The sequence below is a fragment of the Zeus faber genome (genome assembly GCF_960531495.2).
Source record: "Zeus faber genome assembly, chromosome: 7".
In the NCBI taxonomy this organism is placed as follows: domain Eukaryota; kingdom Metazoa; phylum Chordata; class Actinopteri; order Zeiformes; family Zeidae; genus Zeus; species Zeus faber.
The window spans coordinates 4,536,298-4,556,211 of record NC_137203.1 but is presented as its reverse complement, the minus strand read 5'-3'; the positions used below and the strand labels follow the sequence as shown (position 1 = coordinate 4,556,211).

Here is a 19,914-nt window from a genome sequence, read left to right as displayed (position 1 = left end):
TTTACATTGCAAAAGCAAGTGTTAAAAAAAAATGCAAAATAATATTTACACAGTATATAAAAACATGTATAATGCTTTACAAAGCTCTTTACATCAACAGAAGGCCATGAGATAGAAATGATAAAGATCGAAAAAATAGTAAAGAAAAAGCAAACAAGCAAAATGCATTTAATTATTATTGTGACAATTTGGTCCACTGAGTGGGAGGGAGAACCAGGCCAGAATCAGAGCTTTACAACAAGGTGTCACCTCCCATGAGCCCGCGGACACAGCTGAGAAATTTTTATGACATTTTCTCCGTGTCACCTGCAGAGACATCAGCCACGATTCTGTGTGAGCCATTTGAAAAGGCTTGCGGTAGCACAACACAACACAAATGGTGTGGTCCTTCACTTGTAAAGCATGGAATCTATCACCTCCCATCACCGTCTTTCTCCCACACGACCGTCCGGGCATCAGTTGTTTATTAGAACGTGTTTTTGTTGGTTTCGTTCTACCCCCTTGGGTGCCGTGTAGGCCTTACAGTACACCCTCCACGCTTCCCTGTACCAGTGTTGAATTGAAGTTGAAACTTCAGGATAATGACACTCGCTTTGTGGTGACTCAACATCAAATAACATGTGAACCTTCACTTTATCTGCCAAGGATGAACTGTCATGCGGTGGAACCTTTAACATAAACCTTGCTGTCCAAAATAAATCACCGTTAGTAAGGTTTTTGTGTGTGTGTGTGTGGGTGTGTGTGTGGGGGGGGGGGGGGGGGGACCCGAGCAATTCTGTCCGGGACCTCTAGGGGGCCGCGGATCGTAGTTTGGGAACCCAGAGGTGTAACAGTCGAGATTGAAATGCGGTTTTGTTTTTCCCTCCGCCGGTGTACTTAAAATGCACTTAATCAACCAGGTAACCAGGTAATATCCACTGTGTGACTCCCGTTTTCTTAATAGACAGAAATAAAGTGTTGTTTGTTTACCTCAATATGAAGACACTAGACTGCGCGTGCGCACAGTATAGTTCTCACCGGGTTATGAATATTAGTCGTGTATGACTATGACATTTAGATAAAATAGTAAATAAATAAGTTGAATATCACTCCCCAGGTTCAGCATTAACTCAGCATAGTGACCAGTCAGAATCAATACAGATGTGTTATTGACCCTGGTGCGGCATTATAATGTGCATTTCTCCTTCTGTTTACACCCATTTACCTGCTATGATCTTACTTGTATGTGTTCCTTTTTTATTATCTCTTCAATAAGAAAACACCAACACATTGATGTAGGATAAAAACACTTGAGAGATCGATCGATCGATCGATCCCTGATTATAGAAGATTCAACTTCAAAGCGACCGCCCGGACGCAGCAGCCGCACGCGCCGTCGACGACCTGGGGCCTGGCGTCATCCGGGCCCCGCCCACAACACCTAAACCCACGAATGCGATTGGTCCGAGGCGGTGACGCCATCACGCACGCTTTGTGCCGGAGCCCGCGAAACGTCTCGCAGGAGTCCGAACCAAAGTCGGGACAGTTTTCCAGATATTAAACATTAATATTAATATTCTCCATTCCGCCGCGGACATGGCCTCCAGCAGCACGGCGCCGGTGCCGGCCAGGAATTTACCATGGTGGGTCGAAATCCAGGGGAGTTTTTTGGGCTAGCCAGCTAGCTGTCGGCTAGCCCAGCCTTTGGAACTCCGTGTATAAGGATTTAGCATTGGCATTAGCACCAGCGTTAGCATCCCGTCGGCCCCAGATTCTCAAACTGTCAAATGTCACCGTTGAGAGTGTACTTCGACTTTGTAAAACAATGCGAAACCACTTTCGCTGTCTTCGAACCATGTTTATCACGTTACATTATCGATTTAAGCCCGCTCAGTCAAAACAGACTAATACGCGCACCATGCTTCCACGGACAGGGTTCTTACCGGGTCCCCGAGGTGCTTGAATTGCGTTTGAGTCCTGGAATGCCTTGACCCTGCCTTGTGTGCTGATGTCAATCGTATCAAGTCATTGTGTGCAGTTGCATAGTTGCTCAGGGATCAAATCCTGGCACGCCGCCCGTCTAATGGTCGTATATTGTGTATTTCCTGTTGTAGGGTTGAAAAATACAGACCACATAAACTTGACGACCTGATCTCCCACAAGGACATTTTAACCACAAGTAAGTTAATGGTTCGACACTGTGCAGTTCTTAAGGTTCGCCCACTCAATTCCATGACATAGTCTCGCATCACGCCGCCTTTCTGGGACTGACATTGGATGATAGTCAGTAGAAGGACTCACTACCTTTTTTTTTTTTTTTTTTTTTCATTTTTCAATAAAAGTACAAATATCCAGACAGAATTACAGACGGCCTACATTGAGGAGGTGAGCGTCCTGGAACAGTGGTGCCGGGACAACCACCTCTCACTGAATGTCCAGTCACCATCAAGGGCACAGTGGTGGAGAGGGTGGATTGTTTCATATATCTGGGAGTTAACATCCACGAGGACCTGACAGGGGCTAGCCAACCCCCCACTGTCGTCAAAAAGGCCCAACAGCGTCTCTACTCCGCCCGAAGCAGTACAGACGCTCCCAAATCCTCAGGGACTTCTACCGGGGGACCATGGAGAGCCTGTTGACAGGCTGTTGCTCAGACCCTCACCATCCCATCCTCAAAATCCAAGATGGCTGCGCCGTGCATAAACCATAAGTGAAAGATGTAGTAACGGCTGTGACGTTAAGTGATTTTATTTTATTGAGTATTTGGATGCAAACATTTACATGTTCGTGGACCCCCAGAGGAGCACTTAATCCCAGGTCCCATATTTGTTCTGTAGTTGTCCGTATTCCACAAAGGGCAAGCACAACAAAGGAGGTGTTCATCTTGGTTTTCCGACTTGTTGTAATGGTACAGCTCCGGCTTCTGCGGTAAATGGAATGCACCATGAGTCTCAGGGCCCTGAAGCCCCGCCCCCTGCCGGCTCGCTGTTTATTGGAAGTTTATTAATATCACATGTGTCGCGGGTACAATGCACCCAATTGGACACTGCATTCCTGGGATCCCCAGCAATACACCCGCCAAGTGTGATCAGATCAATGGTTGTCGAGATAACTGAAGGACAGACAAACATAGAGAGATTTCTGCCTTCTTAGTTAAAAGATAGATATCTATCGGAGCCTAAGAGTTTACAAGTTTACACTCTTATACAACCGGAGCGACGACAAACAACTTGAATCTGAAGTAGAACGGTGAATGTGGTACTTCTACTAAAGTAAAATAATAGAAGTACTTGCTGTTAAATGTATTTAAAGTATTAAAAGTTAAATTACTTGTTACATCCAGTGCCCTGATATAACAGATCCTATAAAGTACTAACGTACCCTTCATCTTTCTGCAGATGATGCTCGTGCTGATCCTGATTACAATTATCGAAAATGTTTTATGTTGTGTTACTGTAAAGTTGTGTTATAGTAATTGAAGTGCTGTATACCTTCCACTGCTGCTGCTAACCAGACTCTGGGTCTCTGCTCCAGTTCAGAGGTTCATCAGCGAGGACCGGCTTCCCCACCTCCTGTTTTACGGCCCACCAGGGACAGGGAAGACCTCCACCATCCTGGCGTGTGCCCGGCAGCTTTACAAGGACAAAGAGTTCAACTCCATGGTGTTGGAGGTAAACACAAAGTTTGAGATATTTTGGGGCAGTTTCGCAGACGGGGTGTAATCAAAATCAGGTCTAGGGGGTGGCGGGCCGCGGTGAGCTGTGCGGGATGGGAGAGCCCAGAACATCTGTACACCCGAGTCTGGGCGGAGCCTCTTCCAAAACACTTTGTCTGTTTGTATTTTTTATTTTTTTTCCGTGTATCTGGATGTATGTGCGCAACAGTTTTATAAAAAAAACAACTTTCTGCGGAAACTGTATATTTTTCAAATTTTAATTTTCATATTCGTAACAATTACAAGGCTTAAATATAAATCAATCAATCAATATTCTACTGTGCTTGAAGGTTTTTGGTTTTTTTTTGCAATTCAGCAGTTAAATTAAGATATGTTATTATCTTAATTCATGCATCAATTCATCCCCTTTCATCATAACACGTAGGCGTGGCCAACAGGAAGGAGCAGTTTATATGTTGACTGTATAACATGTTGTGTTGGTCATACTATAGAAAGATTTTTTTGCTTGTGTTTAGTGAATAATACATTAGATAAAGAAATTTAAGAAAAATCACAAACTCAATCTCAATATTAATCGAAAAAATCTTAATTTGGTTATTTTCCCATATGGTTCAGCCCTACTTCTAGTACAGATAATCCATTTCTTCTATTGTCAAGGTTGACCTTGAGGCCCACATCCATCATCAGAATATCGGAAGTTTGAAACCAAGACTAGGGCTGTGTATAGTCTAAGACTATTTTAAAACATGGCTTGAAGCCAGATTAAAAGTATAATTTAGTCTAAGATTAGTCCTAATCTGTGTCTGCGAAACCACCCCTTTATGTTTTATATTTCTGTATTAGACAAGAGGCTGTGATTGGCACTTTCACTTTGATATTGAAGATGTTCATGATGTTGTTGTAGCTCAACGCCTCGGACGACAGAGGTATCGATGTGGTACGAGGCCCCATCCTGAGTTTTGCAAGCACCCGGACCATATTCAAGTAAGCTGCCTCTCTCGAACCTAAATAATATTCTTAAACTGTAAAAATAAATAATTTTATTCTGTGTGTGTGTGTGTGTGTGTGTGTGATATTTTTTCCTCTACACCAGGAAAGGCTTTAAGTTGGTGATACTCGACGAAGCAGATGCCATGACCCAAGATGCCCAGAATGCATTGCGGCGAGGTAAGCCATCTGCTCCCGCTGTGCCTCACGTAACCTGCTGGGACACTCTGGCTCTTGCTGAATTAAAGGACCTTTTCTTGTCATGATTGTTGATTACTTTCAATTCCAACTGTGGCTGTCACGATCAGGAAATTGAATTGATTACGATAGATTTTGATCAACAATTGAATTGCCTTTTTTGTTCATGTAATGTCACTGTCATAGTATAAGCACATCCACCTTATGAAGGAGAGCCATCTAGTGAAATTGAACATTGGAACATAAAAATTAAGGTAGACAGTTAATTTTCCTCAACCCAACTGATGGAAACTAATTCACATTTATTGTGACATTTCTCATATTGGTTAAAAAATAAATAATTGAACATTCAGGCAGAAACTTGATTTTGGAATCTCAACAGTTTTACAAAATGACTGGTCCATTTTAACGGCTAGAATTTCAATGTAAAGGCAGAATAGCAAGTTAATGAGTTTATATTACACTGCTGTGCCTTGTTTTTTTGAGTGTATTAACAAGACTATTAAAAATTTACTTTTCATTGGGAGTGACAAGGTTGGACAGGATTAAGAATGAGTACATTAGAGGGACAGCTCAGGTTGGACAATTTGGTGAAAAAGTGAGAGGCCAGATTGAGATGGTTTGGACACGTGTGGAGGAGAGATGAGAGTTACATTGGGAGAAGGAGGCTGAGGATGGAGCCGCCAGCCAAGAGGAAAAGAGGATGGCCAGAGAGAAGCTTTATGGATGTGGTGAGGGAGGACATGCAGGTGGTTGGTGTAAGGGAGGAAGATGCGCAGAACAGAAGGTATTGGAGGCAGATTTTCCACTGCGGCGACCCCTAACAGGAGCAGCCCAGAGAAGAAGAACTACAAGGAAAAAATGTCTTGTAGTTCTGTTGACCTAAAAAGTAAATTTTTGATTTTGTGGCATTTCAAAGTATTGGGGCAGAGAAATAATTTAACCATGTACAGCTTTTATTTATATATATATATATATATATATATATATATATGGGGGGGGTTATTAAATACTTTCAGCAGTTCATGTGTACACTTGTTTGTTGAGACAAACTCAGAAATGACATTGGACTGTGACAGGGTTTCCATGCGTCCATCACATCAGTCTCTGGTTTAGGTACCATAGTATTTCTACGACCTGAGCACAGTATCGAACCCAGGACTGCTCTGCATCACGAGGAACAGGAACTAGCTGCAGACAGGTGGAGAGACTCCAAAAATGCTTGAAAATATAGAATTCGAGGAATGAATATAATATATTATATATATTGAAAATATAAAATATATATATTTTTTTCATTTTTTTTAATTGCACATTTTCTATCCAAGGGCCATTCAAATTCCATTTGAATGGCATTTAATAAAAAAATAAGTAGATATTATACTCTATAATATTTAATCATACTTAAACTATAATTATATAGTAATTATGCTTTTGGGTCATCAATTTTGAATGGGGCATCATTATCTGGAATTATTGGTACTCTTGAAGTGCTCCAAAAATGTGTTCATGCAGGATGGGTTCATGTGGGATATCAACTTTATTAAAGGTGGAAATAATGACATTTCAGCATCGACAGCTGTGATTTTTGAGAACAAAACTCTGCAGATAAAATTTGGCGAGGCTATTGTTCCTCTGTAATCTTTTAATTCTAGTTTGATTATCAGGGGTCATTAGCGTGTGTGCGTCAGACCCGGGGAACCTTTCTCCTGTTTGGGGCCAGATTAATAATTATGAATGCAACACATCTGCACACTAAAAATGGAAAAGAACAATCCATATCAGTTAAAGTTTACAAGGTTCTTAGTTTCAAGGTCCTTGAGGTGCTTCAATTTCATACTCAGATTTAAATACTGTTATACCTTGAAAATAGCTACTTTTGTGCTGAAGGGCTTGAAAAGTCATTGGGAGAAAAAATGCGATCATTGAAAACCTGTGATATTCCCCCAGGGTTTGTTAATCAAATCGGGACGTAATAAACATTTTACAACATTTTACATGTCGCTTTTACGACAGATTCAAGAGGTTTATATGTCACATTCATAAGCCAGGAAAATATTGATTTCATCCAGCATGGGTGGAAGTAGACATACTAATATGAATGATAGACATGATGAGACATGATTTCACATTGGAAATTGATTATATTTTTGCATGAAGAATGACAAAAAGAACAAGTACTTAAAAGTCCTTGAATTTAATTTCGTAATTCCAGAATGAACCCTGGGTTTCTGTTCATCACATTTTATACACAGGTGAACTCAATGTGCTTCAAAATAACAAACTAATAAAAATGAGTTTAAAATAGAGTACAAAGAGATAAGATTTGTATTTATTACATGCTTGGTGAGTGGGGGGCCATAACAGGTCTGCAGGCCAGAGATCCATGTGATACCCTGTTGGTTGTGACATTATTCTCCAAGCCAATTTTTATTTTTCTTGTCTGCTCTTCTACGGTTTCTTGCAACAAACGCTTCAGTGATTGAAAAGTTCACGGAGAACACACGTTTCTGCCTCATCTGCAACTACCTGTCCAAGATCATCCCCGCACTGCAGTCCCGTTGCACCCGCTTCCGCTTCGGCCCGCTGTCCCACGACCAGATGATCCCCCGGCTGGAGCATGTTATCCAGCAGGAGAGGTGTGTGTGTGTGTGTGTGTGTGTGTGTGTGTGTGTGTGTGTGTGTGTGTGTGTGTGTGTGTGTGTGTGTGTGTGTGTGTGTGTGTGTGTGTGTGTGTGTGTGTGTGTGTGTGTAACTTTGGAAAGTGTATGGAATAGTGCCATAATGCCGCAGTGTTTTTTGGTCTTTTGTTTGTGCACTTATGACAGAGTAAGAAGGGGATGTTACGATTTAAATTTAAACCCCCGATGCAGGAAAAAAATGTACTTCCAGCTGTTGGCATGACGAGGGTAAAACGTATTTTTCTTTTGGCAGCATCGACGTAACTCCAGATGGAATGAAAGCTGTGGTGACGCTGTCGTCAGGAGACATGAGAAGGTCCCTCAACATCCTGCAGGTACTTGAGGCTTCCAGTTCTCTTTGTTGGAGCATTCGTACGCATACTTTTGCTTTGTTTCATGTTTCTTATCATCTTTGTATAAGCGATCACTGGACAAGGAAGTAGCGGTGGTTTCAGCTCCATCTGCCCTTGTTGAGAGTTGAGCTTCATTTACATTTTGGAAGCACTCAACTTCCTGTGGGATACCGTGTAAAGCTTTCCCGGCTCCTTCAGCCCTGTTAAGCTGAGCTGTCTGTTTGCAGAGCACCAGCATGGCGTATGGGAAGGTGACGGAGGACACAGTGTACACCTGCACGGGCCACCCGCTGCGCGCCGACATCGCCAACATCCTCGACTGGTCCCTCAACAAAGACTTCACCTCGGCCTACAAGCGTATCCTGCACCGCGCTGTTTCTCCGCCTGTGTGGAGATAAACTGCTGCTTGGTTTTAATCTTACGAAAAGTCTGTTGCGTCCCAAAGAGTCCCAGTCCATATTTGAGAAGCTGTCTAGAAACTTCTCAAATGGTTTAACTGTAATGTCTTTCTGAAACATCTGCGTTATATTGGTTTAGATGAAAATTACCAGAACAAGATGGTGGATATTTTAAGAAGGTAATATTATAGACCTCCTGCTGCGATCTTTACAGTCAGTGAGCCTTAACGGCTCCTCCACAGAGATCCTCCACCTGAAGACCCTGAAGGGCCTGGCCCTCCACGACATCCTCACTGAGGTTCACCTGCTGGTGCACAGAGGTAAGAACCGAGCTAACGTTTGGAACTCTGGATAATGCTCCATCTGATTTGGGTTAAATCAAAATTGCTATTCCACAATGAGGTTGAGGCAAATTTACTGCCTCCTTGAACTTTTATGTTCCAATCTCAAATGCCAATAAATTGGCATTTTCTTTGTGCAAAATTGAAATTGTGAATCGCAATTTTTATAACAGTCAACTAAAATGTCATGATCGTGACTTGACCGCTTGGCAAAATAAATAGTTAAACTTCAACATTGTTTAATTTACAAGACTACTTGGATTATGTGCAATAAGGACTGTTTTGATTATAGTTTAACTGTAAGCTCACTGAGTAATATTTAACAATAAGAATCCCAGAGATTAAATGTTATGGAATGGGGTCAGTGTCTACATGCAGATCACATCCAGGGTCCTTAAAATAAAAATGTTGCATGGCTTCTCTTGGGAGTATTTAGAATTCTACACCTCCCTCCAAAACGTGTTTAGACCGTGGATGATTTAAACTGAACTGGACGTTAAAGGGTGCTGCCGGGCGTTTTGTTACATCTGCATTCAAACGCTTGTTTCCCTGCTCCCGTTTCCTGGGAGAGCCGTCGCTATGGCAACCGGCACCTTTGTTACAGGGGGATTTCCCAGCAGCAAGGTGTGTGTGGGGTGGGGGGGGGGGTTCTTCAACAAATTTTAAAGGTTGAAATGGTGTAGTACAATTGTTTTTGTTTTCTTTTACAGTTCCTTTTGAAAATTCTGGAGTGTGTGTGTATAGATAGATATCACACACAACATTAAAGGGGACCTATTAAGAAAAACATTTTTCCAGTGCTTGTGCACATACAAGTGGGTCTCTGATGGGTCTACTAACACACACACACAGTGAAATAAAACAACCCAGTTGTTTTTTTTGCGAGCTGTGTATTTCAGAAAACATGTTTCAACAAGCCGTTCATATGTGTCTCAGTCCTAAGTCACATTGAGACTCAATGAAATTAGAACAGCCCTCCACCTGAGTAACTCCACCCACGGCTGGAGCACTACGGGAACTGCTCTGTTGGCAGCTGCGGAGACCAGCACAATCAGCAACTCAATTGCTTATTTCTCGCTTCAAATTTGTTCAGGAATAGATTGAGGTGGCGTGTTAAGGTCAAATAAGTGAATGTTTACGTACTTCAAGTTCAAGAGATTATTTGTCACATACATATACATACGGTCGTACATATATGCAGTGAAATGTCATGACACCCGGTGATTACGCACAAGCTCCATAAGCTCGAAAAATACTCAAATGCGCGCAATGGACACTCATAACCTCATAACCTCAGAACTGGGGCAACTAGCTCTGGTGTGGGGAGCAGCAGCATTTTCATTTAAAGAGACACTGAAGCAGCTTGTCAAGAAACAGGGTTATAGAGGCATGTTAGAATGACTAGAATGCATATTCTGAGTGGTATTCTCAGCCAAAAATAAATTACAAACATGTTTTGGGGACCTCAGACCTATATAGACCTGTTGAAAAGGAGCAGAATGTCCCCTTTAAACCTTGTTCACCTTTGGCAGTCATTCTGTCCAAATCTCTGCACGGTTTATTTCAAAAGTTCTAATTGGTCTTTACCATTTCCTGAGACATCCTGTGTCACTCAAAGTGACTTTCAGTAAATACAAGTTTTTACAAATGAGGTAACAGTCAGTGATCAGACACAGTGTGTGTATGTTGTGTATAATTAACGGATGTTTTTTCTTTTTGCACCTTGCAGTGGATTTTCCGCCTGCTATTCGGATGAGTCTGCTCATCAAACTGGCTGATATTGAGTAAGAAACATCACAGAAACGACGTTGATTTGAGAAGCACATGAACCAAATGAAAAATCACTTTAATAAAGAAATATATAAAGCCTTGGATCGACAGATTTCTCGTAGTAGTAGTTTTCTCTTCAGCACAGCCACCATTTGTTTCTGTTAAAGTACGGTTTGTTTATCGCTGAAATTTCAATATATAAATGCAGATATGTAAGTATATTGAAGTCTTTTCTTGAAGAAATATTTTTATTAAATTTGTTCATTTAAAGTTTCAAATTTTAAGACTATGTAGTGACTAGTAAGCCGCGTGACTTGATGCCGTCCTTGAAATTTTAGAATCTCATTCTGAAAAAGTAACTGCGATCGGGCGATATGCGATAGTAACGGCTGTAGGCAGAACGATAACGTTACGCTCCTTTTTGAAGCGAACGGTTATGACCGCACGGGCTGTATTTCTCATGATCGTAACTCGTAGGATGTGCTGTAGCGTCCCCACTCAGCATTTCACTAAATAACGGTTTTGTTTCTTTCTCCTCAGACACAGATTGGCCTCCGGCACCAACGAGAAGATCCAGCTCGGTTCCATGGTGGCTGCGTTCCAGGCGGTCAGGGACCTGGTGGTCAGCGAGGCTCCCTAGTGGGGGACCAGCGGCCCCTGCAACCTGTACTGGTGCCCAAACCTGGCCATGTAAATAACTGCAGTAACCAGATTCAAGTGAAACGCTGCATTTCTGTAATAATCAACCCGTGTTGACGTATTACATATTGAAGACAGCAAAGTTGTAACATCCACAACACGATCACAGGCTGTGACTACAAAGCTGAATTACTTTCTTAAGACAGGAATCGTGTAAATATTTTGGGAGAGATCGGAAGTCTCACTGTATCAGAGGGACTTGGGAGTTGGTACATCAAGAACAAAACACTGATTAATGACATAACTCTTGATGTCTTTAAAGCATTTATTAAAACAAATTCCCTATGAGTTGAGTCTGTTCTTGCATGTACAAGCAGATTCAGAGGTAAATAAGCCACACCACCGTGGCCGTTTCCACAACTATGTAAACGATTATTGGAAATTAATTATACATCTGCAATATATACACAATAAATAACTATATAAAATCTCTAAATGAGCTTGTGAATATGTATCAAATATTTTTAGTGTAATAAATTATAATCCTGATCATGAAACATTTAACATCAAGTCGACTAAATCCTCCAAGTGCATGTCCGTGGCGGCGGTTCTAAATGCATAATAAGCTGAGGAGCGTCGAGCGCTCATCATTGTCCTCACCAACAGAACAGGCATTTTTATTTCCTTAGTGGTTATTACATGTCATCGTAAAGGATTTGCTTGCATTGGACTGTAGGAGGTGCTGTGCCACAGATGACAGCACATCAAGCCTTCTAAATGCTTAACGCATTCACTTTAAACAAGTCATTGAGCAGAGGTGGAAAATCCAGGTTCGGGGGGGGGGGGGACCTCCACTTCGGGGTCTAGAGTCAACCCACAGTACTGAGGAGTAAAAGCAGCTGGACCTTTCACTTTCTGAACCTGGGATCTTCCACCTTTGTTCTATTTTCAACAAAAAGTTCTTGTCATTTTGGGCAACTTATTCCTACTTCCTGAATCCCCGTCGAGGATGAATAAAGTGTTAAGTGAGAAGATCTTGTCGGGCCACAGTGAAGATATGAATTAAAACACGGCTGCTGGACCCTCCCACAAGATCACTCAACTGCTCAAAACTGTATTTTCTCTAAATGTCAATACATTTCATACTCATTTGTCAGAATAATGAGCTGTTTTTTCCCTCATAACATTCTGTCATTGCGTAGCTTATGGAAAAATATATGTGGACAGATTTTAAGTGAGTCCTCAAGCTCTTCTGTCCTTCCTCTGTTGCGTCCCTGGCTAAATGAACGGCCGCGCAGCGTCATGGAGGACAGGGCCGAGAAACAGTCTAAGATGAAGGGGCCACGTCACCGTAGTCTTCCTCCTCCGGGGCGGCGTCGTCGGGGGTCTGCAGGCGCTCGGGGACGTTGCGGTAGGTCAGGTACTCCAGGATCCTGCGGGGGATGGGCAGCGGCTCCATCTGGTGGGTGGAGACGGAATGGCGCAGGGCGTGGCGGCACAGGTGGCACAGGCTGGGCACCACCCGAGGAACCCGCCAGAACCGCACGTGGCCGTCCCTGGTCCTGGAGCAGAGAGAGGTAACTTCCACGATCACTCCACCGCATTCCGGAAAGCCTGAAGTAGAACCAGTTTATTCTGCCGAACACGTTACGGTAAACATTGAGGCCTCAAACTGAATATTATATAAGATGAAAACTGTTTTTTACAGGTTTTGTGTGTTTGCAATAAACAGCAAAACATGTAACGGAATTTCATTGGCCTGTTCCCACTGGTCACTATGACAGGAGTCAACGTTTCACACAAACCTTGGGTCGGTCCTTGCAGTTCAGTTATGGGATAAAATAAAAGTTGAGAAGCGTTTTGAGTTTGTGACTGGGTCTGATCTGGTGAAAAATATCTACTTCCTGTGCACCTGAGTCTGATTACATGTCCGTGTGGTTTTACCTTGTGGCTCTTTACCGCTAACAAGTGTCTAGAAAGGGTACTGCAAGTTTTATCTTTATAAAATAACAGAATGGCAACAATAATTAAACAGCTCCTACAGCATCTATGTCTTCAGTGTCCACGTAATAATACATGTACTTTTCATCTTACGTGGTACGTATGTATATTAAGTGTGTGTGTGGGGGGGGGGGGTTAAGTGAAAATTGGGGATAGTTTTTTTTAACCATGCCCCTAAACTGACACCATTCCAAAAGATAAGACAGCTGAAAATGTATATAATTAGCAATAAGCCTTCTTAATTTATATGTTTTACTCTCTACATTTTATTTGCTTTATCTTAACCACATTTTTGTTTTAAAAGTTCAATTTTAAGCACTTTTAAGCCTCTTTTTAACCGCTTTGCATGTATTTGTTTTAATGTGTTATGTCCATTAATCCTTTTATTATTAATAATTTTTTGTGAAGTGCTTTCAGTTGCATTTCATATATGAAAGTTTTTAGTTTTTTGTTTTTTTTTGTTTGTTTTTTTTCGTAGGCGTCATGTGACTCGCATTAAAAGAGATTTAGGGCTGATGGGGCACATACCCGGTGGCAACCACGCCCCCCTGTGGATGGAAGTTGCAGCACAGTCCGTTGGAACCTCGGTCCTCCTTGGTCTGCATCACCATCCCCTTCTGTCCCACTTTCCAGATGCGAAGGGCTCTGCGGCGTGAAGCTCTACCATCAGTCTCTCGGGACTTGTGTCTCGGTTCTAACCGGGATATTTTAACAAAATATCACCTCTCACAAAACTATCACAAAACTCACCTTTCCTCCGTGACTATCGCCAGGTGTAAACCGTCAGGGGAGAACTGGATTGCTGAGATTTGGTTTTGCCCGTAGATTTCACAGTAGTTGCTGTAGAGAAGATGGACAGAGGGATTAGAAATATTCATTACTAAATATATATTTTTAATTGAATGTTTTAAAGAGGACAAGAGTAAAACCAAGTAAACCTAGAAAACCGAGAGCAGGAATCTGATGTAATTTCCTGTTGATTAACCACAGGGCACAGTGTTTACCCTGAGAAAGTTTAACTTTAACAAAGTTAAAAGTAGGTTGATTAGAAAAAAAAAAAAGCTCATGTTAATATAACATAACTATAATTCTGAATATTACGCAAGCAGATAACACAGGAAACAAAACCAAGATCGTGAAGTTGCTCTCATCACGCTACGGACGCCATGATGATGTCACTTCCTGCGGGAACTCACACCAGCGTGGTGAGCTTCTCCGCTGTGTACGGGTCCCACAGGTCGATCCACCAGCTGGAGCCGTTGAAGGCGGCGGTGGCGAGCAGCGCGCCGTCCGGGGAGAAGTGGCAGGACGCCAGCAGGTAGAAGGTCCTGTGGGCGACGCCCGTCAGGTTCCTGATGAAGGTGAAGGAGCGGAGGCTCCACAGACAAACCATCTGAGCAGCACAGAGACCTTGTGTCGATTACACACATTTTGGTATTTTGTAGTATTTTTAGAGCTTATAGAGCTTATTGTGCGTAATCACCGGGTGTCATGACATTTCACTGCCTATATGTATTACCGTATGTGTATGTATGTGACAAATAATCTCTTGAACTTGAACTTGATATCCCAGCGGTAACATATTGCAGCAAAACCATTAACCCTTAAACTCATTTTTAATTTTATTCTTATCCCTGCATCACTTCTTGCTGCCGTCACACCTGGAGTTTCCCCAGGGGGAGTCATACATATTTTTTTTAAATAAAATCCGGAGGTAGAATATGAGGTTACAGCTAGCTGCTCACATGAAAACAAATAAGAATAATGTTATATATATATATATATATATATATATATATATATATATATATAAAAAGATAGAAGAAGAAGATAATAAGTATGAGAATAAAAAATATTAAAGAATGACAATATGGAGGAAAACCTAAAAATGTACTTTAAATGTTTTGTAAATGTTTGTACGTCCCCATACGTTGTAGGTCTGTCAATATACAATAAGACATAATAAAAATAAACATCCATATCAACAATTCATAATCTGATTAAAGTAGGAAATTGTGCAAGTATATGAAACAATATAAATATATAGTATTGCAAAAATGTTTTTAACATCCACATCTGGTTCAGGTGACTATTTAAGAATGTGTGTGTGTGTAAGTAAAAACACATAAGATTTCCCCAAAATGACTATTTAAATTTTCACTCATCACATGATGGACAGATTCAAATAAATAAACACATAAAAATCCAATGACAGTTGAAATATCACCCACTCTGTCGAAGCGTCCCACTGAGGCGATCATGCTGCAGTCCGGGGAGATGCAGCAGCAGCTGATCCAGTCTTTATGACCCGACAGCACCTGCACCTTGGAACCTGGGGAAGTTAAATGAGGTAAGAAAAAACACTGAAAGTACATCAAATAACAGCTCATCATCTTTTCTTCATCTTTCTGCCTCACTGTTTATTTCATAAGTTATTGTAAATGACCGTAGGTGTGTTTTTTGGACATGACCTCTTAGGTCACATGATTTCTTAGGTGTTTTTCATCTTTAATGAAAAACAATTCTGTTATTTTTAAGGTTATATTTGTTGTTTATCATTCGGTTGAGTGTATATTGGCAAATTCTATTGTGTACAGTTAACTGTTAGGTTTACTGCATATCTAACATTTTCTACATATTTTGCAATTTTCCTTTTCATATTTTTATTGTATTGCCTCATTATTTTGGTATTATGTTCTGATGTGAGCTGTTGAGGCACTGCAATACCCTTCTGGGGATGAATAAAGTATCTATCCATCCATCTATCTCTATCTATCATCTATATCTATCTGTCTGTCTGTCTGTCCATCCAGACAGATTGGTTGTATTTAAATCTGCACTGGGTCTCTACTGATGCTGAGGGAGTATTTCCACATCACGTGCAAATTCAATAAGCACGCTGCAGATAGAGCGAAGGAGCGACAGTCGTCTCACCTTTTTGGTTCAAGTCCCATATCCTCAGGGTTCTGTCTCGAGAGGACGACACCAGAGTGAGTTTCCCGTTCTGAGGGAACACCAGGTCCCTCACGACGCCCTCGTGGCCGTGGAGATCGAACAGCGGATTGCCTGAACACACACACACACACACGCGCGCACACATCTCACCATAAAGATCCATAAATCACACCTGACCGTGTCTGGTATTCAGCACCGGGGGTCTCACCCGTCCGGACGTTCCACACTTTGATCACTCCGTTTTCCAGGCCCGTGGCGAGAAGCAGGCGATTCCCTTTCTTGTTTCCTTTCTGTGTGTCATTATGGGATGCCGCCGGCGACTTGGGGGGCCTGGGTCCGAAGGCGAGCCCCCACACCGGCTCCCCGCAGCTGAAGCTCTTGTCCGCCCGGTCGTCCCCGTCGTCCTGGCTCTCCCTGTTTGAGAGATTACGGTGAGAACCCAAACGGGGGAGGATCGGGGATCAAGAGCAGAGTCGGACAGTCCAGGTTCAGAGTTAACAATCCACGCCAGGATTCTGAGCCAAGCGTGCGGATTTGTCTCAAATCCCAGAGGTCCAAGTAACTAGGGGAACCAGCTGCAACAAAAACCCAGCAGGATATTGGACACGCTGGACCTGGACTCGACCCCCGCCCCCTTGATACTAAAAGTACACGGAACTCACTCTGAGTCCAGGGGCCAGGCCACCACCCACACCATCCCGTGGCCCATGGACCAGGCGAACCAGGCTCCGTCCGGGGAGAAGTCCACGCTCCACGTCTCGCAGCCCGCCCGACCCTCCAGGGACACCGGCCGCCGGGTCTTCAGCTCCAGAATCAGACTGGGGTCGGATCCCGGGACCACTTCCCACATGAAGACCAAGAGAAAAGAACGAGTAATTAGAGATAAGATGAGTTGGAAGTCTGACACGGACGTCGGTCCGACTGCATTCCTTCCACTCCGACAGCAGCCCGTCGGTTGGAAAGACCTTCCTCCCTGGGTCCCTGGGTCCCTGGGTCCCTCCCTTCTTCCTTCCTCCCTCAAACCCTTCCTCTCTCCCTTCCCTTGCCTATCTATCTATCTCTTCCCTCCCTCCCTCCCTCCCTCCCTCCGGTACATGACCACGGGACCCGTGGGCGGTTCGATATCTCAGACAAGGAGCTCATGCGTCTCACCTGATGGTTGGAGGCCCGAGCTTCTCTCCGAGGAACACATTGTTTATCCGACACACACGCGCCGCCTCCCGCTCACTTCCTGGAAAATGTACTCGCGCTCCGGTCCATTGCTCCGGGGCAGCAGGTTTCCGTGTTTCCGTGTCGCTGTGGGACGTTAATCGGTGTTTTGTTGTTGTTGTTGTTGTTGTTGTTGTTGTTTCGTTGAATACGAAGCAAACAGCCACGGCGCAGGGCGAAAACATCCACTTCCGGGTCCGACTCGCCCTCTCTGATTGGCTGTGCGTGCTTACGTCATGATTTGCGTCATGATTACCGGCGTTGCCACGTCCGCTCGTGGGGCGAAGCCTATTGTGCATGTAAATGACGTGAGTGATATTCATAATTCATATTTATAAACATGTACAAACACAAATGAACGTGGGGCTGAGGATGACGTATATAACGGAGCCGTGCGTAATGGGGACGGGCTCTCCGAACGCCCCGCCCCTCTCCGCCGGCCGCTGCTTTCGGCCTGGTTTTGATTGCCCATCACGCTGGTTTTGTCACACTCACCTGGCAACCCATCCAACTCAACAGACAAGAGCAGAGTTGATCAGCTGTGTTTTTATATATCACAAAACAAAACTCTATGACAATTCAATCGCATAATTTGAAATAATCATCAATATTTTTTAAATATGATTATAAATATTATTAATGTTGTTATTTTTGTCGATTGTTTTGGCTCGGATTGTATTATATTTCATCTTCTTACGGTTTTTCACGGTTGTGACATCATCGTAAACCCTTCGACTGATGATGTCACAAAGTGCCCCGCTCCTCAAACTAATCAAATGGCGTCAACGTTCTTCTACTTCCGGTAAAATTCCGGCTATCTTCTGTACATCGATATCGATCAAACTCCAGAGCCAAGACGTCTGAAATGTCCCGGTTCTAATGAGCCCTCAACCATGTCTGTGCGTACTGCGGTTGTCGTGTTCCAGACACTTTTAGCGCGAAAAACACCTAGGAGATTAAACAATGCCAGCAACGACAATGAAATCAATGTGTGGCGTCAATGGCGATGGTTTGGCAGGACGCCAGAACTAAATCAAAGTACGGGAAACACTGTTAGCTTTCCACAGGTAACTCTTCTTCGTTTTGTCTTTGTCATGGCCTTTCCTCAAGGCCATTTGACAAAACTTGGTTCATCTCAGATGAAGTATTGCAATCCAAGTTTCTGGAAAATCTTCCATCAGCATTGAGAATTTGTGCATTTAGATACCGACCGGAGGTCAACTTTTCTTTTCTAGCGTCATGAAACAAACCTATTGTTCTTGGGAAAGGAAACTGGGAAACATTTTGCTTGGTTTCATCCATTGAGACCCACAGGCGTGATGATGTAAACACGTGTCCATAAACATTCCATGTTGCTGTGTCACGTCCATGTTTTCGTCTTCTTAGCTCAACTCTGCATTTTGAACGTCATCAATGCACAAAAAGTCACTGCCATCAGTCTTAACTCGATCCTCTTTAATTTTGCTGAGAGTATTTATCCATTGATTGTACAAATCCACGTCCCCTTGTATTTCATCTGTACGAACTTATTTATATTCATAATGACCTTTGTAGGTTTACCTTCTCTTCAGTTTGACACGGATCATAAGGTCACGATCCTCAGATCTTGGAAGAACATCCGTTTGGCTGCTGATATTTGAAGGGACATGTGACTTGTGCACAAACCTCATTTTGTCCTTGTGGCAGATTGTCCTTCCACCCGCCACCCAAGGGACATTTCCAGGGATCCCCGGCACAGAGACCCAGACGGCAGGGTTGTAGACACCAGTTTATCGTTGAGTGAGGGCTTGTTGGAATAAGCCCAGGAGCAGATAGACAGGACAAGGCTCCTCTCCTGTGTGGGTGTGTGGGGACGGGGGTTTTACCTGCTGCTCGTTAGACCAACCAGCGAGCAACAGGTGTGCAGCCACACTGATCCCGGGTCCACCAATTACCTCGACTCAGGACAGGTGTGGCTGCTCAAACCACACCGTCCCCACACCACAGTCCTGCTTTTGGTACAGCCAGTATCTTCATGAATGGAATATGCCTCGCAATTAGGGCGCTGCTCAGTTGAGTTTAAAGGGTTCAGTTCTGGCGGAATGGGATCTAAAGTCTTAATTGTTTACAGGGCCTTCTGCAGAAATTCTACCACAAACACATTTTTTTCAGTGGCAAGTGAAACCAATCCATGACTTCAAAAGTGGACTCAAGTAGGTCCACTTCTGAAATGACAGGGTGCATTGCAAGCAACTGCACCTGTGAGGATATGTTTCTGTTATGCATTTACGAGATACTGAAGCGATCAGTTTTCCTTTTTTGCAAAATAGTTCTTTTTGGGAATTTTACGACTCGATGTTGAAACAGTTGATGATGGCAGACCGCGCACACATATTCTGGACCAGCACTTATCTTTCGTCTAAACTGCTCAGTAACAAACGTTGTTGATTGCCTTTCATCACATCTTTCAGTTTTTCTCTCTGAATTTGCTCATTTCATGTTTTCAGCATAAGCTTTGGATGTTTTGTACTGATTTAAACCATGTTGTAAGACATCGTTTTGGTGCTGTTCATCACTTGCATATTTCTGTTCATCAGATTTAAGACCTTTTTTCTGTAGTGTTCATCAGTGGCAGACTTTTTTTAGATTGTACCGCCTTTCACAAATCTTGTGCTGATTATCAGAAGCATATCTTGCAATTTTCTTTTGTTTAATAGTTTTTCTGTACGTTTCATCTACAAAGTATCT

At 42.9% G+C, this 19,914-nt stretch overlaps 2 protein-coding genes across 2 annotated transcripts; one reads left to right on the top strand and one right to left on the bottom strand.

Moving 5' to 3' along the window:
* Positions 1-1,490: 1,490 nt before the first annotated feature.
* Positions 1,491-11,032, top strand: rfc5 (replication factor C (activator 1) 5). Its single transcript, XM_080003552.1, has 11 exons — positions 1,491-1,622; positions 2,094-2,158; positions 3,514-3,650; positions 4,560-4,639; positions 4,749-4,822; positions 7,320-7,479; positions 7,775-7,856; positions 8,102-8,231; positions 8,515-8,592; positions 10,343-10,397; positions 10,924-11,032. Exons 1-11 carry the CDS (start codon positions 1,576-1,578, stop codon positions 11,021-11,023), a joined length of 1,008 nt encoding a protein of 335 aa, XP_079859678.1. The 5' UTR covers positions 1,491-1,575; the 3' UTR covers positions 11,024-11,032.
* A 1,316-nt stretch (positions 11,033-12,348) lies between these two features.
* On the bottom strand, positions 12,349-17,374 carry wsb2 (WD repeat and SOCS box containing 2). The gene is made up of 9 exons (XM_080003551.1): positions 17,131-17,374; positions 16,641-16,818; positions 16,187-16,392; positions 15,958-16,089; positions 15,255-15,355; positions 14,220-14,416; positions 13,774-13,863; positions 13,552-13,668; positions 12,349-12,584 (listed from the first exon to the last, which is right to left on the bottom strand). The coding sequence occupies exons 1-9, from the start codon at positions 17,168-17,170 to the stop codon at positions 12,350-12,352; spliced, it is 1,296 nt and encodes a 431-aa protein (XP_079859677.1). The 5' UTR covers positions 17,171-17,374; the 3' UTR covers position 12,349.
* Positions 17,375-19,914: the final 2,540 nt, after the last annotated feature.